General features: G+C 31.9%; 2 protein-coding genes across 2 annotated transcripts; one reads left to right on the top strand and one right to left on the bottom strand.

Moving 5' to 3' along the window:
* Nucleotides 453–8425, bottom strand: LOC109342493 (cyclin-A2-2). The gene is made up of 10 exons (XM_019580470.1): nt 8266–8425; nt 7937–8070; nt 7608–7700; nt 7152–7285; nt 1393–1468; nt 1238–1314; nt 1118–1151; nt 878–1027; nt 656–790; nt 453–531 (listed from the first exon to the last, which is right to left on the bottom strand). The coding sequence occupies exons 1-10, from the start codon at nt 8423–8425 to the stop codon at nt 469–471; spliced, it is 1056 nt and encodes a 351-aa protein (XP_019436015.1). The 3' UTR covers nt 453–468.
* On the top strand, nt 15241–17993 carry LOC109344420 (probable indole-3-pyruvate monooxygenase YUCCA4). Its single transcript, XM_019583217.1, has 4 exons — nt 15241–16236; nt 16359–16607; nt 16689–16811; nt 17532–17993. Exons 1-4 carry the CDS (start codon nt 15598–15600, stop codon nt 17748–17750), a joined length of 1230 nt encoding a protein of 409 aa, XP_019438762.1. The 5' UTR covers nt 15241–15597; the 3' UTR covers nt 17751–17993.

The following is a 19655-nucleotide window of genomic DNA, read 5'->3' on the forward strand; positions in this document are numbered from 1 at the left end:
GAATTTAATTTGGACTTCTTCTAAAATATTTAGAGCCGTCATTTTAAATTAAAATGTAGATAAATTCTTATATGTCAATTTCTCAAATAATAGAAATGTTGATTACATATATGAAAATATTTGTACATACACAAGTTTTCTTAAGTAGTTCCTACATTAAATTTAAAAAATTGATTATCACAAGTAAAATTAAAGAGTGCATAGATGGATAGTAGAATCACCACCAACACATGCTTAAGTGAAACAAACAAAAACAAGTTAAGGTAGATGCAATGTCATGTCTTTCAACATTGATGAAAAACTTATTTTAAAGATAATAAATACAAGAGAACACAGAGCTACATATATTATAATAACTTTTATTGCTTACAAATGACAACCTCAAAATGGAGTCTACAACATTTTATTACTATAACTACTTAGCTTCAAGTGTATTATTCATCCCTTTACTCTTTGGAGATGCACTCATTACATTTGAATCTGGAAGAGTGTTTGCACAGGTTTTGGAGCCAATTTTGCAACACACTCGAACTGTCATAGGAACCAAAATATAAGGTTACCTAACCAACCATTTTGTGTATGACTAGGGGAGTTAAAACTTAAACCAACAGAACAAAGAAGAAGGGTTACTCATCATAATCTGAACATTTCTAACCTTTTGTTGCTTATATTTTTCACACACAGCATTCAGAGAACTGCCATTGGTATTAAGTTGCAAATCTGCGAGTGCAAGAACAGTAGTTTTAAGGTCTGACACTTTGTAATTTGTATAGTGCTCCATAGTTGGATTCTGCAAATAAAAATGCACAACATTCTTTAGATTTATTTACTAACAAACACTAAGGCGCAAATAGTGAAGTTGAAATTAAGTTGAGACCCATGGATGTTCAGACTGAATGAGGTTCCATCTAGCAAGTAATACAGCAGATGCAGCTATCATGGAAGGTAGAAACTGCAAGAAGCTGTATTCAACAAGAGTAAGCTCTGCTAAATAATTTGCTAGGAATTCCAGTTCAACATAACCAACCTGTATAATGTAAATTTTACAACCACATTGGTTTTTTTGTTTCTTTTCTTTAAATTGTAGATATTGAATAACAACTATAGTCTATGGTACCTCGTAAGAAGATTGTGCTGCTTTGATGAATCTCCTGAAAGCCAAACAAGATTGTCATAAGTTTAATTATGGTTTAACTGAATGCCATGTTCAAGCAAAATTTGGATATATAATACTTACCTTAGAAATGTTTTGGTTGTAGGAACAGATAATTGAAAATGAAGAAGCTTTAGAACTTCACTCTCCATTTTCAGAACCTATCAAGTACCAACCAATAAGTGTCTTATATTGTCATTCATGAACACAATTTGAAAAGATAATACTAAATACTATACCTCTGCTTTGGTGTATGCATTGTCTGTGATGACGCAAAATTCTTTTACTTGGGGAGCTTTAATCTCCTCATACTTTCTTAAATTCATGAAAGAAAAGAAAAGCAACTTATAATTTTGTCATGATATTGAAAATAAAAAGACAAGTTATCCTTCATTATCAGTTGTCAGTATTCCAAGCATGTCTTACACAAAAGGTGGCGAGTTAAAATGGAATTTTCCTTAGTAATTTATTAATGTTATACAGAGAATATAACAATACCCCAGCCTTAATCTCATTATAATAAAATTATATTACGTAAAATATATCAACGAAGGACATATACCAGTACAAGACCAATAAGGAAAATAGTTATGTAAGAAACTGTGTAAAATAATGATCTTCCTCATACTAGACTAAGGGTAAAAAATGGTGGTCGTATTGATAGAACTGGTACCTACCGAGAATAAGAAACAACTCAATGATAAGAAAGCGAACTCTTTATTATTGATTAAAATGCTATAGCAAGTTGAATAGTCACAACTATAGTAATTAACCTCGCGAGTTAACTCGTAGGATCGGTAGATCTTACGAGTTTTCAAGAGTTAGCAAGTCACGTGTCTACTTTGAATGCAATGTCACCACTGCTGGTGAGATCATCGGGGAAGACCGTAGAATTTTGAAATCGAAAAGATCTTATGGCTTACTGTTTTTTTTTTGTTGCAAAAGTCCCAAATTGTAAAATCCTAATCTTCTAAACCCGAATAGAAGGGAAACCCATGACCCAAAATCATTTGACCCACCCAAAATTATTTTAAACCCTAAATAGCAACATAAAAAATATACCATACCAGAAATTTATTTCCATGTGAAAGAAATCCAGAAGTTTCTCTCATCTTCGTCAAGTAAGTTTTCCTTCTTCATCTTCAACATACTTACTGTGTTCTTTTTGAAAATATTATAATTTATCTATCTTATTTGAACAAAAACCATTAATGAAGATGAAGAAGTCAATGAAGATGATTATCTTGATACGCCCTTGCATGATTTGATTTATTGATTTAGATATTAGGTTCTAATACTTGTTGGTATTTTTTGTTGCAAACACTTTAGTTGATTGTGTTGACATGTTAGTTTTGCAATTATATGTGACCTAATACTTTAATGTGAATAATATTTTGATGTTTAAGTTTAAGTTTTATCAAGTGCTACTTGTTAATTTTGTTATTTATAGCAATAGAGAAAGCTGAAGTTTTTATTATCTTGTGAATATGTATATATAAAAAAAATTAATATTTGGTAGGATCTTACGATCCGTGTTATAATCACACGTTTTACATTTTCATCTACCCCTTCCGATCTTACGTAAGATCTCGATCTTGCCAACTATGGACTCACAACCACACCCATGATGATAATGATGATGGCTCAAGAAAGCTGCATCAAGCCTGACCGAGATGGCCAAAATCCTAACTACATCAAGTCTAACCGAGATGGCCATGCCAACCACACCGATGACCCAGCCAGACAAAATAATTGTGACCGAGGTATTGTAGCTCCTTACCTAGCCAGGCAGAAGAATCATAATTGAGGCATTGTAGCCTCTAATCGAGAAGACATTGTTCATTTAGGCATTTCATCAAACACTCCTCACAATTTTAACTAGATTGTTTGTGCATTAAGCAACCATAAAGCCACGTAATTAATTGATCTTGTTATTTTTGGTTGATAATGGTTTAGTTATGTTAGTTAAGAGTAAGTTTAGGTGGGTGGTATTATTTTTCTCCTCCCATCTTATAAATGCACTTTTTTATGTTTTTGTTGAATCAATGAAAAGCATTATCACGTTCCATTCTGATATCCTTGAATTCATTCTTTCATCTTCTATATTCATCTTCACACATACAAATATGGATAATCATGTTCTAATATAGTATAAGAGCATCAATTGATGCATTGATGCTATGCTGCACTTGAACCCTCTATAATTCTACCTCTCTTTTCTTCCTATCTTCCAAATCACTTTTCTTCATCTCATTTAGAATGGCCAATGCAGTAGTCATCATGAATCCCTTCACTGATCCTTTCAGTCCATACTATTTGCACCCTAATGAGAGCCCAAGATGCAGTTTAGTGAAAGATCACCTAACAGGAGCAAATTATCACTCCTGATCAAGGGATATGTTGATGGCAGTCAAGACGAAAAACAAACTACAATTCGTGGATGGTAGCTTGCCAGACCAAATCTTAATGATCCTAATTTTGGAGCATGGGATAGGTGTAACACCTTGGTAATGTCTTGGATGAATCACTCACTCGATCGTGCTATTGTGCAAAGTGTTATATATTAGTCCATAGATAAATACTACACACACTTGAAAGGCCTTTGGCAAGAATTAGACAATTTCAGACACCTTATCTCATGCACTTGTTTGAGCAAATCTTACAGGGAAGAAGACTATGTGATGAGATTCCTAAAGTGGCTTAATGAGCACTATTCAGGTGTAAGATCCCAAATAATGCTCATGAATCCCCTGCCAAGCATAAACAAGACTTTTTCTTTATTCATGCATCAAGAAAAACAACTTGCTCTTCCATTTGATGAGCCAAAAATCTTCACTGGCACCGCTGAAGATAACTTCTAGGAAAGGAAGGTATAGAGGAAGAGGTTTAAGGGGAAGTAACAACCAAACAGGAATTGGTAGGAACTCTGATTTTAGCAATATAAGAGGAAGAGGAACAAATTCTAAAGTCTGCATATTCCGCAATAAAGTGAGGCAAACCATTAACGTATGCTACAAGAAGCATGTTTCCCCCTCATTACAAGTTCAACAACAATATCAATAGTGTCAGTAGTTTTTGTGATATTGACATAACACATACTCCTGCTGAAGAAGAAAATCTCATTGATTTTACACCTGATCAATATAAAGCCATCTTGGCTATGCTAAAGGAACCGTCAAATCACACTAATAATCGAATCAACACTATCTCCTTGACCCACTCAAGTAAGCAACAATTTTCAAGTAATCTTTACAACCTATCTAACAAATTGAAAAATGAAGATTGGATCATTGACATAGGAGCAACAGATCACATTTGTCACTCTTTGCTGATGTAGCAATCATTCAAGAAAATTGATCTTGTTGTCATTAAAATGTCTGATGGAAGTCAAATTACCACTACCATATCAAGAACAATCATGTTTTCCAATGATCTTTACTTGATAAATGTATTTTATATACCTAAGTTCTCCTTTAATCTAATATTTGTTTCCAAGTTTACCGAGAACCTCAATTTTCTCTAATTTCTATAAAACCAATGGCAAAATACAAGAGGAAATCATATTGAGAATGATTGGTGTAGCTGAAGAAAAATGAGGCTTATATACTCTTAATTCTAAAAGTTTGTCACCAATGCCTAATTAGTGCATGAATATAGTGAATTCTATGAATAAAGATGTATGGCATAATAGGCTTGGACACCCATCTAATGATAAATTTCCTGCTCTTAAATTTTCTTTCATTCATTATGATTCAGTGAATAAACCATGTGATGTTTGCCATTTTACCAAACAAAAGAAACTAACTTTTTAGAACATCCTTAGCAAGTCTGATTTTATATTTGATATTATTTATGTTGACATATGGGGACCTGTTTCCATTACATTTACATTAGATCATAGATATTTCTTAACTATAATTGATGATAATGTTGAGAGATCTTCATACATGTGTATAACATTCTTCCATGTGTTAAGTGAAAGAAGCATAAAAGTGGGTTTGACACCACATCTTGACCTAAAACCTTAAGACATTAGGTCTATGAGTCTATCCACTTATATGCTTTTTAACCCATGTAACTTTTTCATAATGTGAGACTTCTTCATTCACACTTGGAATGCCCAACATATAAGACTAGACATGCATGGTTGTTTTTCATAAAAAATAAATCAAAAACTACAACTTTTATAAAATCATTTGTCACTCTTATAGAAACTCAATTTGGCATTATTTTAAAATGTATAATAAGAAAATGGTGTAGAATTTAGAATGGAATTCTATAACTCAAAGGCCATCGTGCATCATAGTAGTTGTGTTGAGGCTCCACAATAAAATGGTGTTATGGAGAGAAAAGATCAACACATTCTTGGTGTAGAAAGAGCTCTGATGTACCAATCTTCTATGCCCAAATACTTTTGGAATTATTCCACTGCTCATGCTGTGTATTTGATCAACATACAACCTTCCACTGTCTTGAGCAACCATTCTCCCTACCAAGTTCTTTTCAATCACGACTCTAATCTTCTTAATTTGAAAGTTTTTGGATGTTTATGTTATGCTTCCACCCTTGTGACCAATAGAAGAAAATTTGACCCTAGAGGTAGGAGTGTACATTCCTAGGTTTAAAATATGGGGTAAAGGGTTACATCCTTTATGACTTAGAAACAAAAGAAACCTTCATATCCAGAAAAGTTGTCTTTTATGAAGAAGTATTTCCTTTCTCTAACCAAGATAAATTGGATGAAAATTGAGATGGTGACTCTCTACCTACAACTTCTTTTAACCAAGGTGATCAGTATCTACATCACCAACTTTATGATGGGCCCCTCAATTATCAAATAAACCAAATTGAGCAAATAAACCGCATTGATGAGCCTCATGAAACTATTAAGGTCATTCCCAGTGAGGAGCATAATGATGTTGTTAGAACCTCTAGCGGGCAGAGAATACCTCCAAGATACTTAGAAAACTATCATTGTACTTTAATGAAGTCTTCTAGTGATCCCAAAAATACCAAATACCTTTTATCTTATAAGAATCTATCTGCTCCATACAAAAGTTTCGTCCTTAATATTTCCTCAATATGAGAATCTAGTGATTACAATAAGGTCATACAACACCTGGGTGAATGTCATAAATGAAGAATTACAAGCTTTGAAAAAAAAATGAGACTTGGATTATCCCAAACCTCTCTAAGGATAAGAGAGCTATAGGATGTAAGTGGATTTTGAAGGTAAAAAACAATCCTAATGGAACTATGGATAGACATAAGACCAGATTAGTGGCTAAAGGCTATACTCAAGCGGTAGGGATAAAATACATAGAGCACCCACAATGGTGAAAAAACTAAGTTTATAGCCAAATAAGAATGTTATTCTTTCAATTTCACCATTGGAAAAGGAACCGTTCATGTGCTTATTTCACAACAATGAACAAAATGGCACCGTTCATATAGTTGAGACAACATTAAAAAATGAAAAAAATTGTTGGAAGAGAAAATAAATCAATATTAAATAAAATAAAGTAAAAGTAAAGAAGCTAAATGTGAGGTAGGTTTGCGGGGTCCTTTTAAGAACGAAAATAGAGTTACATCATTGAATATGATTTTGGTTTAAGTTGCTTAAGTTGTTGGAATATGTAAACGAAAATAAAATAATCAGTGGGCCCATTTAAGAACTAAAAAATAAGTTGCACTATTGTGGATGCTCTTAGATACCTTTAGTCCAGTTCTGAAAATTACTACCATTATAGTTATCCTAGTCTTAGCTTCTATTAAAAACTGTCACCTTCACCAACTTGATGTTAACACTGTTTTCCTTCATGGTAACTTGCTTGAAGAAATCTACATGAAAGTCCCTGAAGGTCCGAATATCCTTGTATGGATTGAAACAAACTCGAAGGCAATGGAATGTAAGTTAAATGTTGTTCTAAAGCAGAATGACTACACTCAATCTAAAGCTGATTACTCTACCAAGACAATGACAAAGTATTGTACTTACGAAGAAATGAGCATGCAAGTAACACCAAGCAGCTGCAGCTTTTGTTTCTTAATCAAACTAGCAGAAAGAAATCGATCAATGAGATTCACTGTAAGGTAAAGAGTGTCTGGAACTAAGTTATATTCCTCAGAAACCTGAAAATATATATATATCAAAGTTTCAGCAACCAATGATTGATATCCAAACTATGCAGAAAGTAACTAGAGATTCTTTTTGTTAATTTCATATGTTCCTGTCTTAACATGATGATCATGACAAGTTATAAAAATCCAGCTCATTCTGAGGATATCATTCAACTAAGCTCCATTGAATACTGTAGATGATAATAAAGTAACAAGAATTTTGGAATAAACAAGAGGAAGAATCAAAGAAGTACTAGCATAAAAAATCACACACTAACACACACACACATTGAGAGAGAAATTTGCAACAAGTGGTAAAAGAATAGATATTAACCTCCACAAGCCAATCAACAAGAATTGCTCGCATGCCTGGGCTGATATCCTGCTGCAACTTCTCCATGTAATCGCTTGATAGTCTCCTTTCACGCTGGAGTGAAATCACCAAACCTTACCATCAAATATTACCCTTTTCTTTCCTTAGCACTAGTTCAGTTATATTCTTAAAATTTCATTTATGCAGCAACGCTACTGAATAAATATGCTTTCTGCTGTGGTTTACATCATAACATTGTTTAAGAGAAGCAACTACGCTGTCGCCAGGAACATAAACAGTGAAGTATAGACAGTAGTCCAAATAAAAAGTTACATTTGTACAACACAAACCTCTGTGACACGTATATTGTTGTATATATCAATGGCATAAGAACTCCAAAGAAGAGGATCCTTTATCTCTGAATCAATGTCCACAATCCCAAGGCCATATGAGGAATTTAGTTTCTGACAGATTATATATATGTCTGCATAATCCAATGAAGAATTAAAAATTAAAAATATGGTTGTTGTAACATATTGTTAGGTTTGAGAATGAAAACCTTGATATGGAGAGGTGATTGGTTGATGTAATGAAAGGAGGAGATGTGGTATTGTGGATGAATATTGTTGGTCTTGTTTGGAGAGATGTGGAGCTAGCTTTGTGTTTTTGTTCTTGCAACCTCGTCTTGATTGGGTGTTAGTTATATCAGTGAGTGGTTCCTTCTTCTTAAAGGGTGGTTTTGATGAAGCTGATACTCCTCCCATCATTCTAGCCCTTGCCCTAGTCATTCTCATAACATCTTCTTCTTCACCATCAACTTTTCTATTTTCTTTCTTCATTTTCTCAATGATGAATATGTCAATTCAGAACAAAGAGAACAAGAAGAAGGAGGAGGAGGACTTGTAGGAACACAACAACAATGTTATAAGAGATTGTGTGTGTGTTTCTGTGTGTGTTTGGTGGCATGAGCGGGAATACACCAACCAATAACCATTTAAAGTTCCACAACCAATAAGAGATTGTGTGTGTGTGTTTTGTTATAGCTATTGGATTGCCTATTGTTTTCTCATTTTCTGGTAAAATAAAATCAACTATGTAGCCAAATCAGTCAAGAAAAAATAAAATATGTATAAATAATGGTAAAAGTTTATAATATATTTGTAAGTTTCACCATCATTCAGAATACTATTAGCTAGATTTGTTGTAACTTATTTCCAACGTAAACAATTTCGACTATGTTTATTGTAACCTCTTTTTAATGGAAATGGACATTTATTAAGATAAATTAATTTACTTATGATTAAAGTGACTGGGAAAATTAAGCGTTGAGACAATTAAGCATTGAAAAATTACGTAAAAAACATATCAGTCAAACAAAATATTATGTTACTTATCTTACAAAATATATTGACTATGGGGTCGCAAAGTATGGTAGATAATAAAAATAAAATAATTTTCTTGTATGGAATGATGCTTCAAAAATTACCATCATTGAAAGTTTTCTTTATTCAACCACAATTCTATGATTTTTCTACCATTACATCTCAATTTCCCTTTTAGAAAATATAGTATTTGTTTGTTTTATATGTTTATCTATCTAAAGAAACATTTCTTCATCTTTATTATCTAATGTAAATAGAAAAATGAAATTTGAAGAAGCAATTTTATATATGTCATAAAAAATGTACATCACTCTCTCACTTAATTATTTTTTATCAAGGAGGTTAAAACTTTGTTTGACAATTTCAGGATCTAAACCCCATAACTTTGTCACTTTAGTTTTTTATTAATAATATTAACATACATGAATTCTTTTGTTGTTCTTGTTGAAATGTAACAAATACCAACTCTATGTTAATTACCATATTAAGAAATTTAAATTAATTTACTTGAATATCCAGTTCACTTTCAAAACAGTATTAATTGATAATTGAATATTTTTTGTACTATCAAATATATTCTCTCACCTTTTGGTAATGAACTAATTCATTTTAGGTTTAAGGTTACCCCTCCCAACAAGTGTCACTCCTAGAAATTGAAATTGATAATTGAATTTGCTTCAAAGAGTTTTCATTCATTTATCATAATCTTGAGAGTGTGAAAAGGGATAATAAAAGAGAAGCATGAGAGAGCAGATATAGAAAAATTAAACTAACCAATATTCAAAATGGTTAATTTTCTATTTCATTGTAGATTTGTGATTTCTTTTTAACATAAATGATTTCGGGTGTGTTTTATAACATATATTTTTAACGGAAATGGACGTTGACTAAGAGGATAAATTCATCTACTTAACAATAAAAGTATCTAAGAGATAAAATGCAGAAAATTACGTAAAAAACATTATCAAACATAAATATTATTGTTTGTGTTCCTCATCGTCCAAAATATGTAGGTTCCATAATTATAAAGCATTCGGTTAACTCCGTAAATATTAAAAAACAATTCATTTTTCATATATGAAAATGCTACCTTACAATGTTTGGGTGAAAATGTTAGCGATTTCAAAATTTGAATTCAACAACTTTCTTACTTTATTTTTAATTATAAAATTATCACATACTAGTTTTATGATACCATAATTGGAAATTGTGATTAATTGACTTGAATAACATATTTAATTTTTAATACAGTGTCAATTGATAGCTTAATTTGCTTCAAAGAGATTTCGTTTGTTTCTCTTTCTTCTACACACTTTTTTAGTAAAAAATAAAAATTTCTCTCCACTTCTAGTATGTATCTGTGTGATTAATCTCATACCGTATCTGATAATAAATAAATAAACTAAAGAATACTTATATATAAGCATTTAATCTTATTGTGATTTGCTTGAAATGTACTATTACAAGTTTCACATTGTCTATGATTAAAGTGAAAATGAGAAATCAATATTATATACTAAATTCAAATTTATTATTATAACTTACATGAATATGAATAGAGTTGCATGAATCAAATGAATCAATATTTTTAGTAATATATTACCATTATTGAAAGTAATATATTTAACATTTTAATGGAAAAATTGAAAAGATAAGTTATCACTAGAAATAATGTATTTAAGGTAATGTGAAGAGATATACTTTAAACTTTTTCAATGAAGACTTTCTTTGAATGAGTAATGACTAATGAATTACTAGAAGGTGAGAATTATATGCCAGGAGTGAGAAGGTGGTGTACCAAAATGATGTTATTTCGTACAACCCTTTATTACAAGATACTATTTTGAGTGGGGGACCTTTTTTTATTAATCACAAGACTTGTGAGCATCAATGTTAATGTGTCATACCATTCAAACTGTGTCACACCATTCAAATGGATGGGATCTCATGTCCGTAATAGTATCTTATTCTATATTTTAAGCCAATTAAAATGTCTATTTTATTACTTTTTGCTTTTAAAATTTTTATTTTATTCACGTGTTAATATGTAATTGGCACCTCCACGACTCAAAAGAGGCAAGGAACTACTTCTATGGAGTCCAACCCTCTAGATTTGGCATGCTTCTAGCTAATGAGGAACAACGCAAAGTGTTAGAAGAACACTTCCATGGACGCATCATTTTCACTCCAAAATTCGGTAATGTTGGAAATTTTGAGTTTGAGGATTTTCTTTTCCCTTATCTTTTACGTCAATAAAACCTTTTTTATTTTTGTTGTGAGACAAATGAAATTTATCCATAACTTTAGCGAGTATTTTACTGTAACTTGATCTTTCGGAAAAATCGTCTTACTTCCTATGTCAAGGGAAAGACATTGTTTTAGATATTAAAACATTTAGTTCATTGTTTTGTAACATACCCTCTCAAGGTAGTATAACGAGTTTCGGTCTTGTGTGTGAATGGTATAATTATGATTGAAAGAATTTTTATCATTCTTTACGTAGACTTTCAAAAAGGGAAATAGAAATGCGTAAGCAACAGAGCTTTGGCGAAACCGTCAAAAACCGAGACATCCTATCTGCTAGATATTTCAAGCTTGAGGACCGTTTGCTTCATTATTTTTTGAGCTATGTCATCTTACCAAAATTTTCAAATCATTCTCAAATAAGTGACATAGAACTCCAATTGATGTATGCTTTAAAGTTTAATATCAAGATCAATTTGACTCTAATCTATACTACTTATAAAGGGAAAACCCAAAATAATCACCCATCATGGTGTAATTTGTGGTTCTCCCTATTTTGCCCTCACTAATTTCTAATTTTTACCAAAAAACCATATATAACCAATGTTCCTCTCCAACCAATATATCTTCCATATTATTTGGTTAATTATTTCTTCTTACATTATAACTATCAGTTTTGAATGTAGAACATGAATGTTCAATTTTCTAAATTGAACATTACACAAATCGAATAAATTCAACTGTAGATTATAAATATTTAACATAAAATATTATATTTGACATTTATGACATACAAACTATACATTATAAATGATAGGAAAGCGGGTTAGCAGACACGACAATGCATGTCAACACACTAATGATAATAAGAAAAAATGTGGACTGTTAGAGGTACTCAAAGTCCTTTGCCATATGCAATCTTCATAACCAACATTCTTTAGCATTTCGGTGTTTCTACAAATGATGAAACAAAGGTACCTCTGAATTTTCGAGAAAGCCAAATTTATGTGGAAGTGGTCCACAAAATGGGTTTCACCCAAGACCCTCGAACCTGCACCTACAAACCGTATGAGTTTCATGCTCAATCATCGTCGTCTGCTGTCATGCCTACGAACCAAATGATTATGGATGAGTTGTTTTCTCTCCGAGGCTACATCACTAACCAGATGGATGTTCTCGACTCTCATAATCAACAAATCCAATATGAACTTCATTATCTCTCCTCTAGGATGGATAGCATGGATATTGATGAAGACAATTGGAGTCTGAGTCTTAGAATATCTGTTGTTAGGATTTTCTGGGTGTATAATTTTCAAAATTCGGACAAATTTTTAATTCTGCTTATTTGTTGTTTTCAAGTTATTGCTGCATATTCTTGGACAAATTACTTTATGATGTTTTATGCTTTATTGTTATCCTGGATACATGTTTGAAAAATCTTATTTATGCATTGCAATACTTTCTTATCTATATCTTGATCCATACATGAGTATATGATATCATATTGATATATCTTGATTATATAAGTGTATGTATGCTATATATATTGTGATGGAATCTTTGTTTTTCTACTTTTAGATGAAGTCAAAAGGGGATAAAAGTTGGGAGAAGACTACAATGTCAAAAAGAAAGGGGGAGCATTCAAGATAGGGGAACATACTCAAGTCAAACTTCAACATATCTCAAAGTATATTGGTCTCAAGAAAACTACAATGTCAAAAAGATCTTGGTTTGTCATCATAAAAAATGGGGAGATTGTGAAGAATATCTTAGCTCCTGGCCTTGGAAAGGTTTTGATGAAGACACCAACATCACCAAAAAGAAAAAAATGAAGATTACGTATAAAGACCAAGAAGATTAAAGCTTCAAGACAATTAGTCTAAGTCTAAATAGGTACTTCTATCCTATACTCTTTAATATACTAAAGTAATAATGCTCAAAATATTTTAAAAGGAATTGAAACACTTCAAGTTTTAAATAAAAACATTTTTCAAAATACTGTATAACAAGTTACTGAAATTTGAGTTAACAAGTTACATTAGTGAGAATCAGTTATCCAACAATATTTAAATTGCAGTAATCGATTACTCAAATTTGAGTAACCGATTACTCAATGTAATTTTTCAAAATATCACGTTTTGGTAACCGATTACCCACTTGCTGTAATCGATTACTAAGAGTTGTTATATCATTTTTTCAGATTTGAAACTCAAGGATTTTCATCCCAAAGGAAATGTCTTCATTCCAAACAATTCATACTCTTTCATAAAAGCACAATGACTGATTTGGAATGTCTATTTAAAGGCCTTAGAACTCACAATGAAAAAAACTCTTTGAACAACTCTTTCACACTTTTCTCACAACTTTCCTACACTTTTCTAAAATAGTTTCTGCACTTCTAGCAACTTGCACTCAAACTTTCAAAGTTATTTTTTCTGAGTTGCTTGAAGTAAAGTGTTTCAAAGTTTTGTAAACGTAAAAGAGCATTATTTACTAAATATACAAAAGAGTTGATTGGATTGCAAATGTTATTATATTTCATACTTGTAAAGACAATCGAAGCCATCATTCAAATTCTTCATTCATTGTATTACTTGCTTTCATGGAGTGTGAATAGAATGGGGATAGAGTTACTTGGAAAGGTGTTTTCCAAGGTGATAAGTATTAGTGAGTGTGCAAGGTACATAGAGATCTCGTTGTGAGATATTGTAATTACCACTCATAATATTTAGTGGAAAATCTCTTGTACTGCAAGAGTACTGGACGTAGCCTTCGGTGGACAAGAAGGTGAACCAGTATAAAATCTTTATGTACTCTCTTCTCTCTTACCTCTTTGGTTTATTCTTGTTTATTTTTCTGCAATATTATCCGCTGCACTTTAACTCTTCATTTTGCAGAAAAATTGGTCATAATTTCTAGTCAACTAATTCACCCCCTCTTAGTTGCAATCTTAGTCTTACACTATACTCATAGTACAGCCTAGTCAGGCCACCTGATAAGCATAAAGCAACCTCCTAATCATCCAGAGCAGGCCGACAAGCCCAAATGGTCGGTCATGCCAAACAACATCAATCAAAGAATATTTCATGCATCCCTCCATTATAAATAGGGGACTCACCCCCTAAAGGAAGTATCATCTATCATTGTTGTCAATCATTAACTTATTAGTTATGCCCTATCTGTATCTTGAGCTATTACTCTCATCTCTTTCCCTTAGTCATCTTTTGACTTGATCGTTGGAGCACATTTTCAAGTAACTCCACCAGCGGGTCTAAGCTCAACTAAGGTGACTCCAAGAAGTATTCCAACCCAACCACTACCCGATCCGACTCTACTCAGCCCGACGAGAAGACTTCGAGCTCGGCTAGTGCTCAACTCACCCTCCTATTACCATACAGGAAAACACAATATATTAATATTTATCTAGAAATATGACATTGAAACATAACTTAGCTGATTCTTCTACTTCTTTCCATAAAGATAATTTTGTTCCTGGTTAAATATACTACCATAATTACTACAAGTTAATTCAAAATAAGTTGTGTTATTTTAACATTTAGAATAGGTCATTAATTTAAACTACACTCTACATCTATCTAAATAAAACATTGTCCTAAATTTATATATTGTTCCTAACATAAATACAATATTTCACCTAGAGTTGACAAACCAGACTTTGATGAGAAACTACGATGAAGACCAATCCAAGAAAGTCAAATGTAAAATTGAGGTGAAAATGGAATATCTAAATTTGACAAAAGACCCATTCTACACTTAATTGAACCAGCCTTTTGTGATCCGATGTATTATCATATCTAATTCCACCTAGCAATAAATATGGGACTAAAAGATTGAGGCACATAGAGTACTAAGAAAGCGTGTGAAAGTGAAATAAGGCACCCCTTGTATTTGTGTGAAGTGTGAGTAGCTGCGAGTCATTCTAATAATCAAAATGAAATGAAAGGGCATGCATAAATGTCATAAACATATATCTATATATATATTATCTACTTTCACCATTATATTTCATCTCTCTTCTGAGAAGAAAGAGCCTTGAGAAACAGAATAAAATCCTTTCCTTAACTTTCACGCCTCAACTCATTTACACCACCACCTCTCTTACCCCTTATTCTCACTCTCTCTCTCTCTCTCTCTCTCTCTCTCTCTTCCCCCTAATTTCCATGCATTTATAAGGCTCACCCTTCAAACCACACTTTAACTTCACCATTTTCCCACCTCACCTTACCTCTTTAGATTCCCATACATCATCATCATCATCATCATCCACATAGGGCATAGGGTGCTACACTATAAAGTCAAGAAAACAAAAAACAAAGAGGTTGAGAAAACAAAGACTTTTCATCACTTTCACTTTATATTCTAACATGGGTTCTTGCAAAGAACAAGTAAAGGTTGAAGCAGCAAAGTGTGTGTGGATTCATGGCCCTATCATTGTAGGTGCTGGACCCTCAGGTATAGCAGTTGCTGCTTGTCTCAAAGAACAAGGAGTACCAAGTGTGGTTCTTGAGAGAAGTGATTGCATAGCTTCATTGTGGCAAAACAAAACCTATGATCGTCTCAAACTTCACCTTCCTAAGCATCTTTGTGAACTTCCCCTTATGCCCTTCCCTCTTAATTTCCCTAAGTACCCCTCAAAGTACCAGTTTATTTCCTACATGGAGTCCTATGCATCACACTTCAACATTGTCCCAAGGTTCAACCAAAGTGTTCAGAGTGCTGAGTTTGACCCATCTTCTAAATTTTGGGTTGTTAGGACCCAAGATTTTGAGTACATTTCACCTTGGATTGTTGTAGCCACAGGTGAGAATGCTGAGCCTGTTATTCCCAACATTCATGGGATGGACTTGTTTCATGGACCCATTACTCACACTAGTGTCTATAAATCTGGTTTTGATTATAAGAACAAGAAGGTTTTGGTTATTGGTTGTGGTAATTCTGGAATGGAAGTTAGCTTGGACCTTTGTAGGCACAATGCTATTTCTCACATGGTTGCAAGAAATACAGTAAGTTCTCTCTCTTTTCTAATAACTTTCTAGTAAGAAATATTCTCTTAGTTAATCATGATTTTCTTTTCTGTATTGGGTAACTAATAAACTTTGGTTCAAAATTGAAATGATGCAAGCAGGTACATGTTATTCCTAGAGAGATGTTTGGGTTGTCAACATTTGGAATAGCTATGGCACTCAATAAATGGTTTCCTATAAAATTAGTAGACAAGTTCCTTTTGGTGGTGTCTACTTTCATGTTAGGCAATACCAATCACTATGGAATCAAGAGACCCAAAACTGGACCCATTGAGCTCAAACTTGCAACTGGGAAAACCCCTGTTCTTGATGTTGGTCAACTAGCACAAATTAAATCTGGTAACATTAAGGTACAATTCATAACTTATCATGTTTCCTTATACTATATTAATAAATGTTCTTTGTCTTATAATAAATGTTAAATTTTGAAGGTAATGGAAGGGGTGAAGGAGATAACAAGAAATGGAGCAAAATTTGTGGATGGACAAGAAAAGGAATTTGATGCTATAATATTGGCAACTGGATACAAGAGCAACGTGCCTACTTGGCTCAAGGTACAAAATTACATAATCTCTTCACTTTTTAGCTTTATCTTCATTATGAAGCAATTATGAGTTATGACTTATGACTTATGACTTATCACCTATCCATCACTTATAGGCTTTTAGAACACATGCACAGAGTACAAACCTACAAATGTCCTCTTTTTTTCATGCAAAAACAAAGAATAAACTTTAATTAAAACTATAATATATATTTAAAGTAACAGTCATTTTAGTTGATCTATATATTATTATAGTAAAATTTATACACAATTAGTATATAATTCACCGATGTTATTAATGATGAAATATCTGGTTAGCAAGATGTTGTTTTTAGTCATTTACTTGGCTGAGAGAGGAGTCAGTGATACTGTGCTTCAAACCTGTTTAGGCATCTGCCTCACGCTTTCGTCAATTCCTTCTGCTCCAAATTTATTATATATATATATATTTATTTATTTTAACCAAATTCCAAAATATTTTTATTTTATTTTTAAGCTGTCATTCTCAAAGATCTTGTCTTTGACTATGCATGCCGTCATTATGCATCATATTTACATTATACTAACATCCTATGTCATTTCTCTTTCTAGCATAGTAGATTAGTAGGTTAATAAATCCAGGATAGAAATATAAAAATATTACATTTCAGAGAAAATAATGTAGTAGTTTTAATACATTAAAATTTTGATTTATTGGTAAATTAATGGTTTATTTTCCTTTCCTTTTCAGAGTTGTGAGTTTTTTGACAAAGAAGGAATGCCCAAAATGCCCTTTCCTCATGGTTGGAAAGGAGAGCAAGGATTGTATACAGTGGGGTTCACAAGAAGAGGTCTTCATGGAACATATTCTGATGCCTTCAACATTGCTAAAGATATAGCTCACAAGTGGAACACTATTAAGAACAATAACTCATGCAATTCACATATTGTCCTTCTCAATAATTCATAGTCCTTAATTCAAAATTGCAAGTTTTTATTATTATTATTATTTCTCTAGGAGGAAAAAAAATAAAAATAAATTGATGACTAATACGGAAGTGCACTACCTTTTTCTTTTTTCTTTTTTCTTTTCCTAGTTTTCTGTGTATGTACAATTTTGTATTTAGGAGCATACACTTTTCTAACTACTCAAGTTTTAGCTTTGTACAAAACAGTATCATAAATGGAATGGTACCTTATTTCATACAAAGTGCAACTAGTGGTGGGGTTGCTTACAAAATACAAACTCACGTTATTTACATTTATTTCAAACAAGGGGCAATTTTGTACTTTAACCTTTTCTTTCTCTTAATAATAATATTTTGTCTCAGGCAACATTAATATGATTGAAAATTTGACCAACAAAATAAATTGAAATTAAGTATTGATCTCCTCTAAGTGGTATGTATAACAGTATATGTGAACTTCTATAGGGAAAAATTTTATGCGACTTTATCTCTAAGTTAAGGCTTTGATACCTAAAAAATTTCACGAGTATGTTAATGGCCTATATATTTATGGTTTATTTTGGACATATAAGAATAGTTTTATGTAGAATAAATTAATGACTTGTGTATTTTTTTATATATAATTAAAACTTTCGGATTAATATCACTAAAGAATAAAGTAACATCAACCAGAAATAGTTATGTTTGATATCATATTGTATGAAATTTTTATGCCTCTCTTCCATCTTTGATCTATGCTATTGAGTATAATAATATGGTGATCATCGTGGTCTAATCATATTTGATTGTGATGAAGGTCGTGGTAGTTTCATAATTGACATATAAAATGGAACATATCATATTAATGAGAAGTCTAAATATAAAATGTATATGTATGCCTAAGAAATATGTGATATAATTGTTTCGAGAAAAATATGAAGCCCAAATGAGATAATTTTAGAAATTTATGATTTCATATATTAGCTATTTACTTAAGGCATGTAAAATAAGTGATCTAATTATGTAACACACATGACTTCTCGAAATTGATATGATCTTAATAATTGATACATATTTTGGTACATAGAGGATAATGAGAGCCTTATTTAATATGCGAACATATCTGAAACGATTATGATTCCCAACATACTAAATCACAAAATACTTTTCTCTTCTCCTCATTAGAGGATTCATGAATCATAAGGAATATCTAACACATTACTTATTATTGTACCAAAATATTAATTATGTTTATAGTAAATTATACTGACATCCTCTTAATTTAGTAAAATTACATAAATAATCTCTATATTTTTATATCTACACAATTCACCAATATTTATATACATACATTATACTAACTACCACTATAGGAGAGGTAAGTATAATTAAAAAAAGGTGATGAGTTATTAAATTAAACAAAATATGGTATATTGTGGAGACAATTCCAAATAGAATCAGAGTCAACATATCTTCATTATTTTTGGTTAATTACAAAATGCATCAATAATTCTAAAGAGATATTATTTAAATCACTCTTATACTATATTATAATGAACAAAAAATAATGAAGAAATATTGACTCGTATACCATTCGGACTTGTCCCCATAATATACCATATTTTGTTTAACTTAATTACAATTATCACTTTTTTGTTTAAAAGATTACATTCAACTCTAATACGAGAGTAGTTAGTGTAATGTATGTATATAAATTTGGGATTTATATATGTGTAGATAGGTCAGGTTAGGATTTATAAATTTGGGATTTACATTCATCCGTTTGGCCTGATCATGATCAGATTTCATCGGGTCTAGGTCAGGTTAGGATTCAAAAACTAGACCCAAACAATATTTAGGATCGGGTATGAGACAAACATGATATGGTCCAATTCATCCCATTATCACTCACTTATCGTGTTTGTATG

This window comes from Lupinus angustifolius, chromosome LG03 (genome assembly GCF_001865875.1).
Source record: "Lupinus angustifolius cultivar Tanjil chromosome LG03, LupAngTanjil_v1.0, whole genome shotgun sequence".
NCBI classification, from domain to species: Eukaryota; Viridiplantae; Streptophyta; class Magnoliopsida; order Fabales; family Fabaceae; genus Lupinus; species Lupinus angustifolius.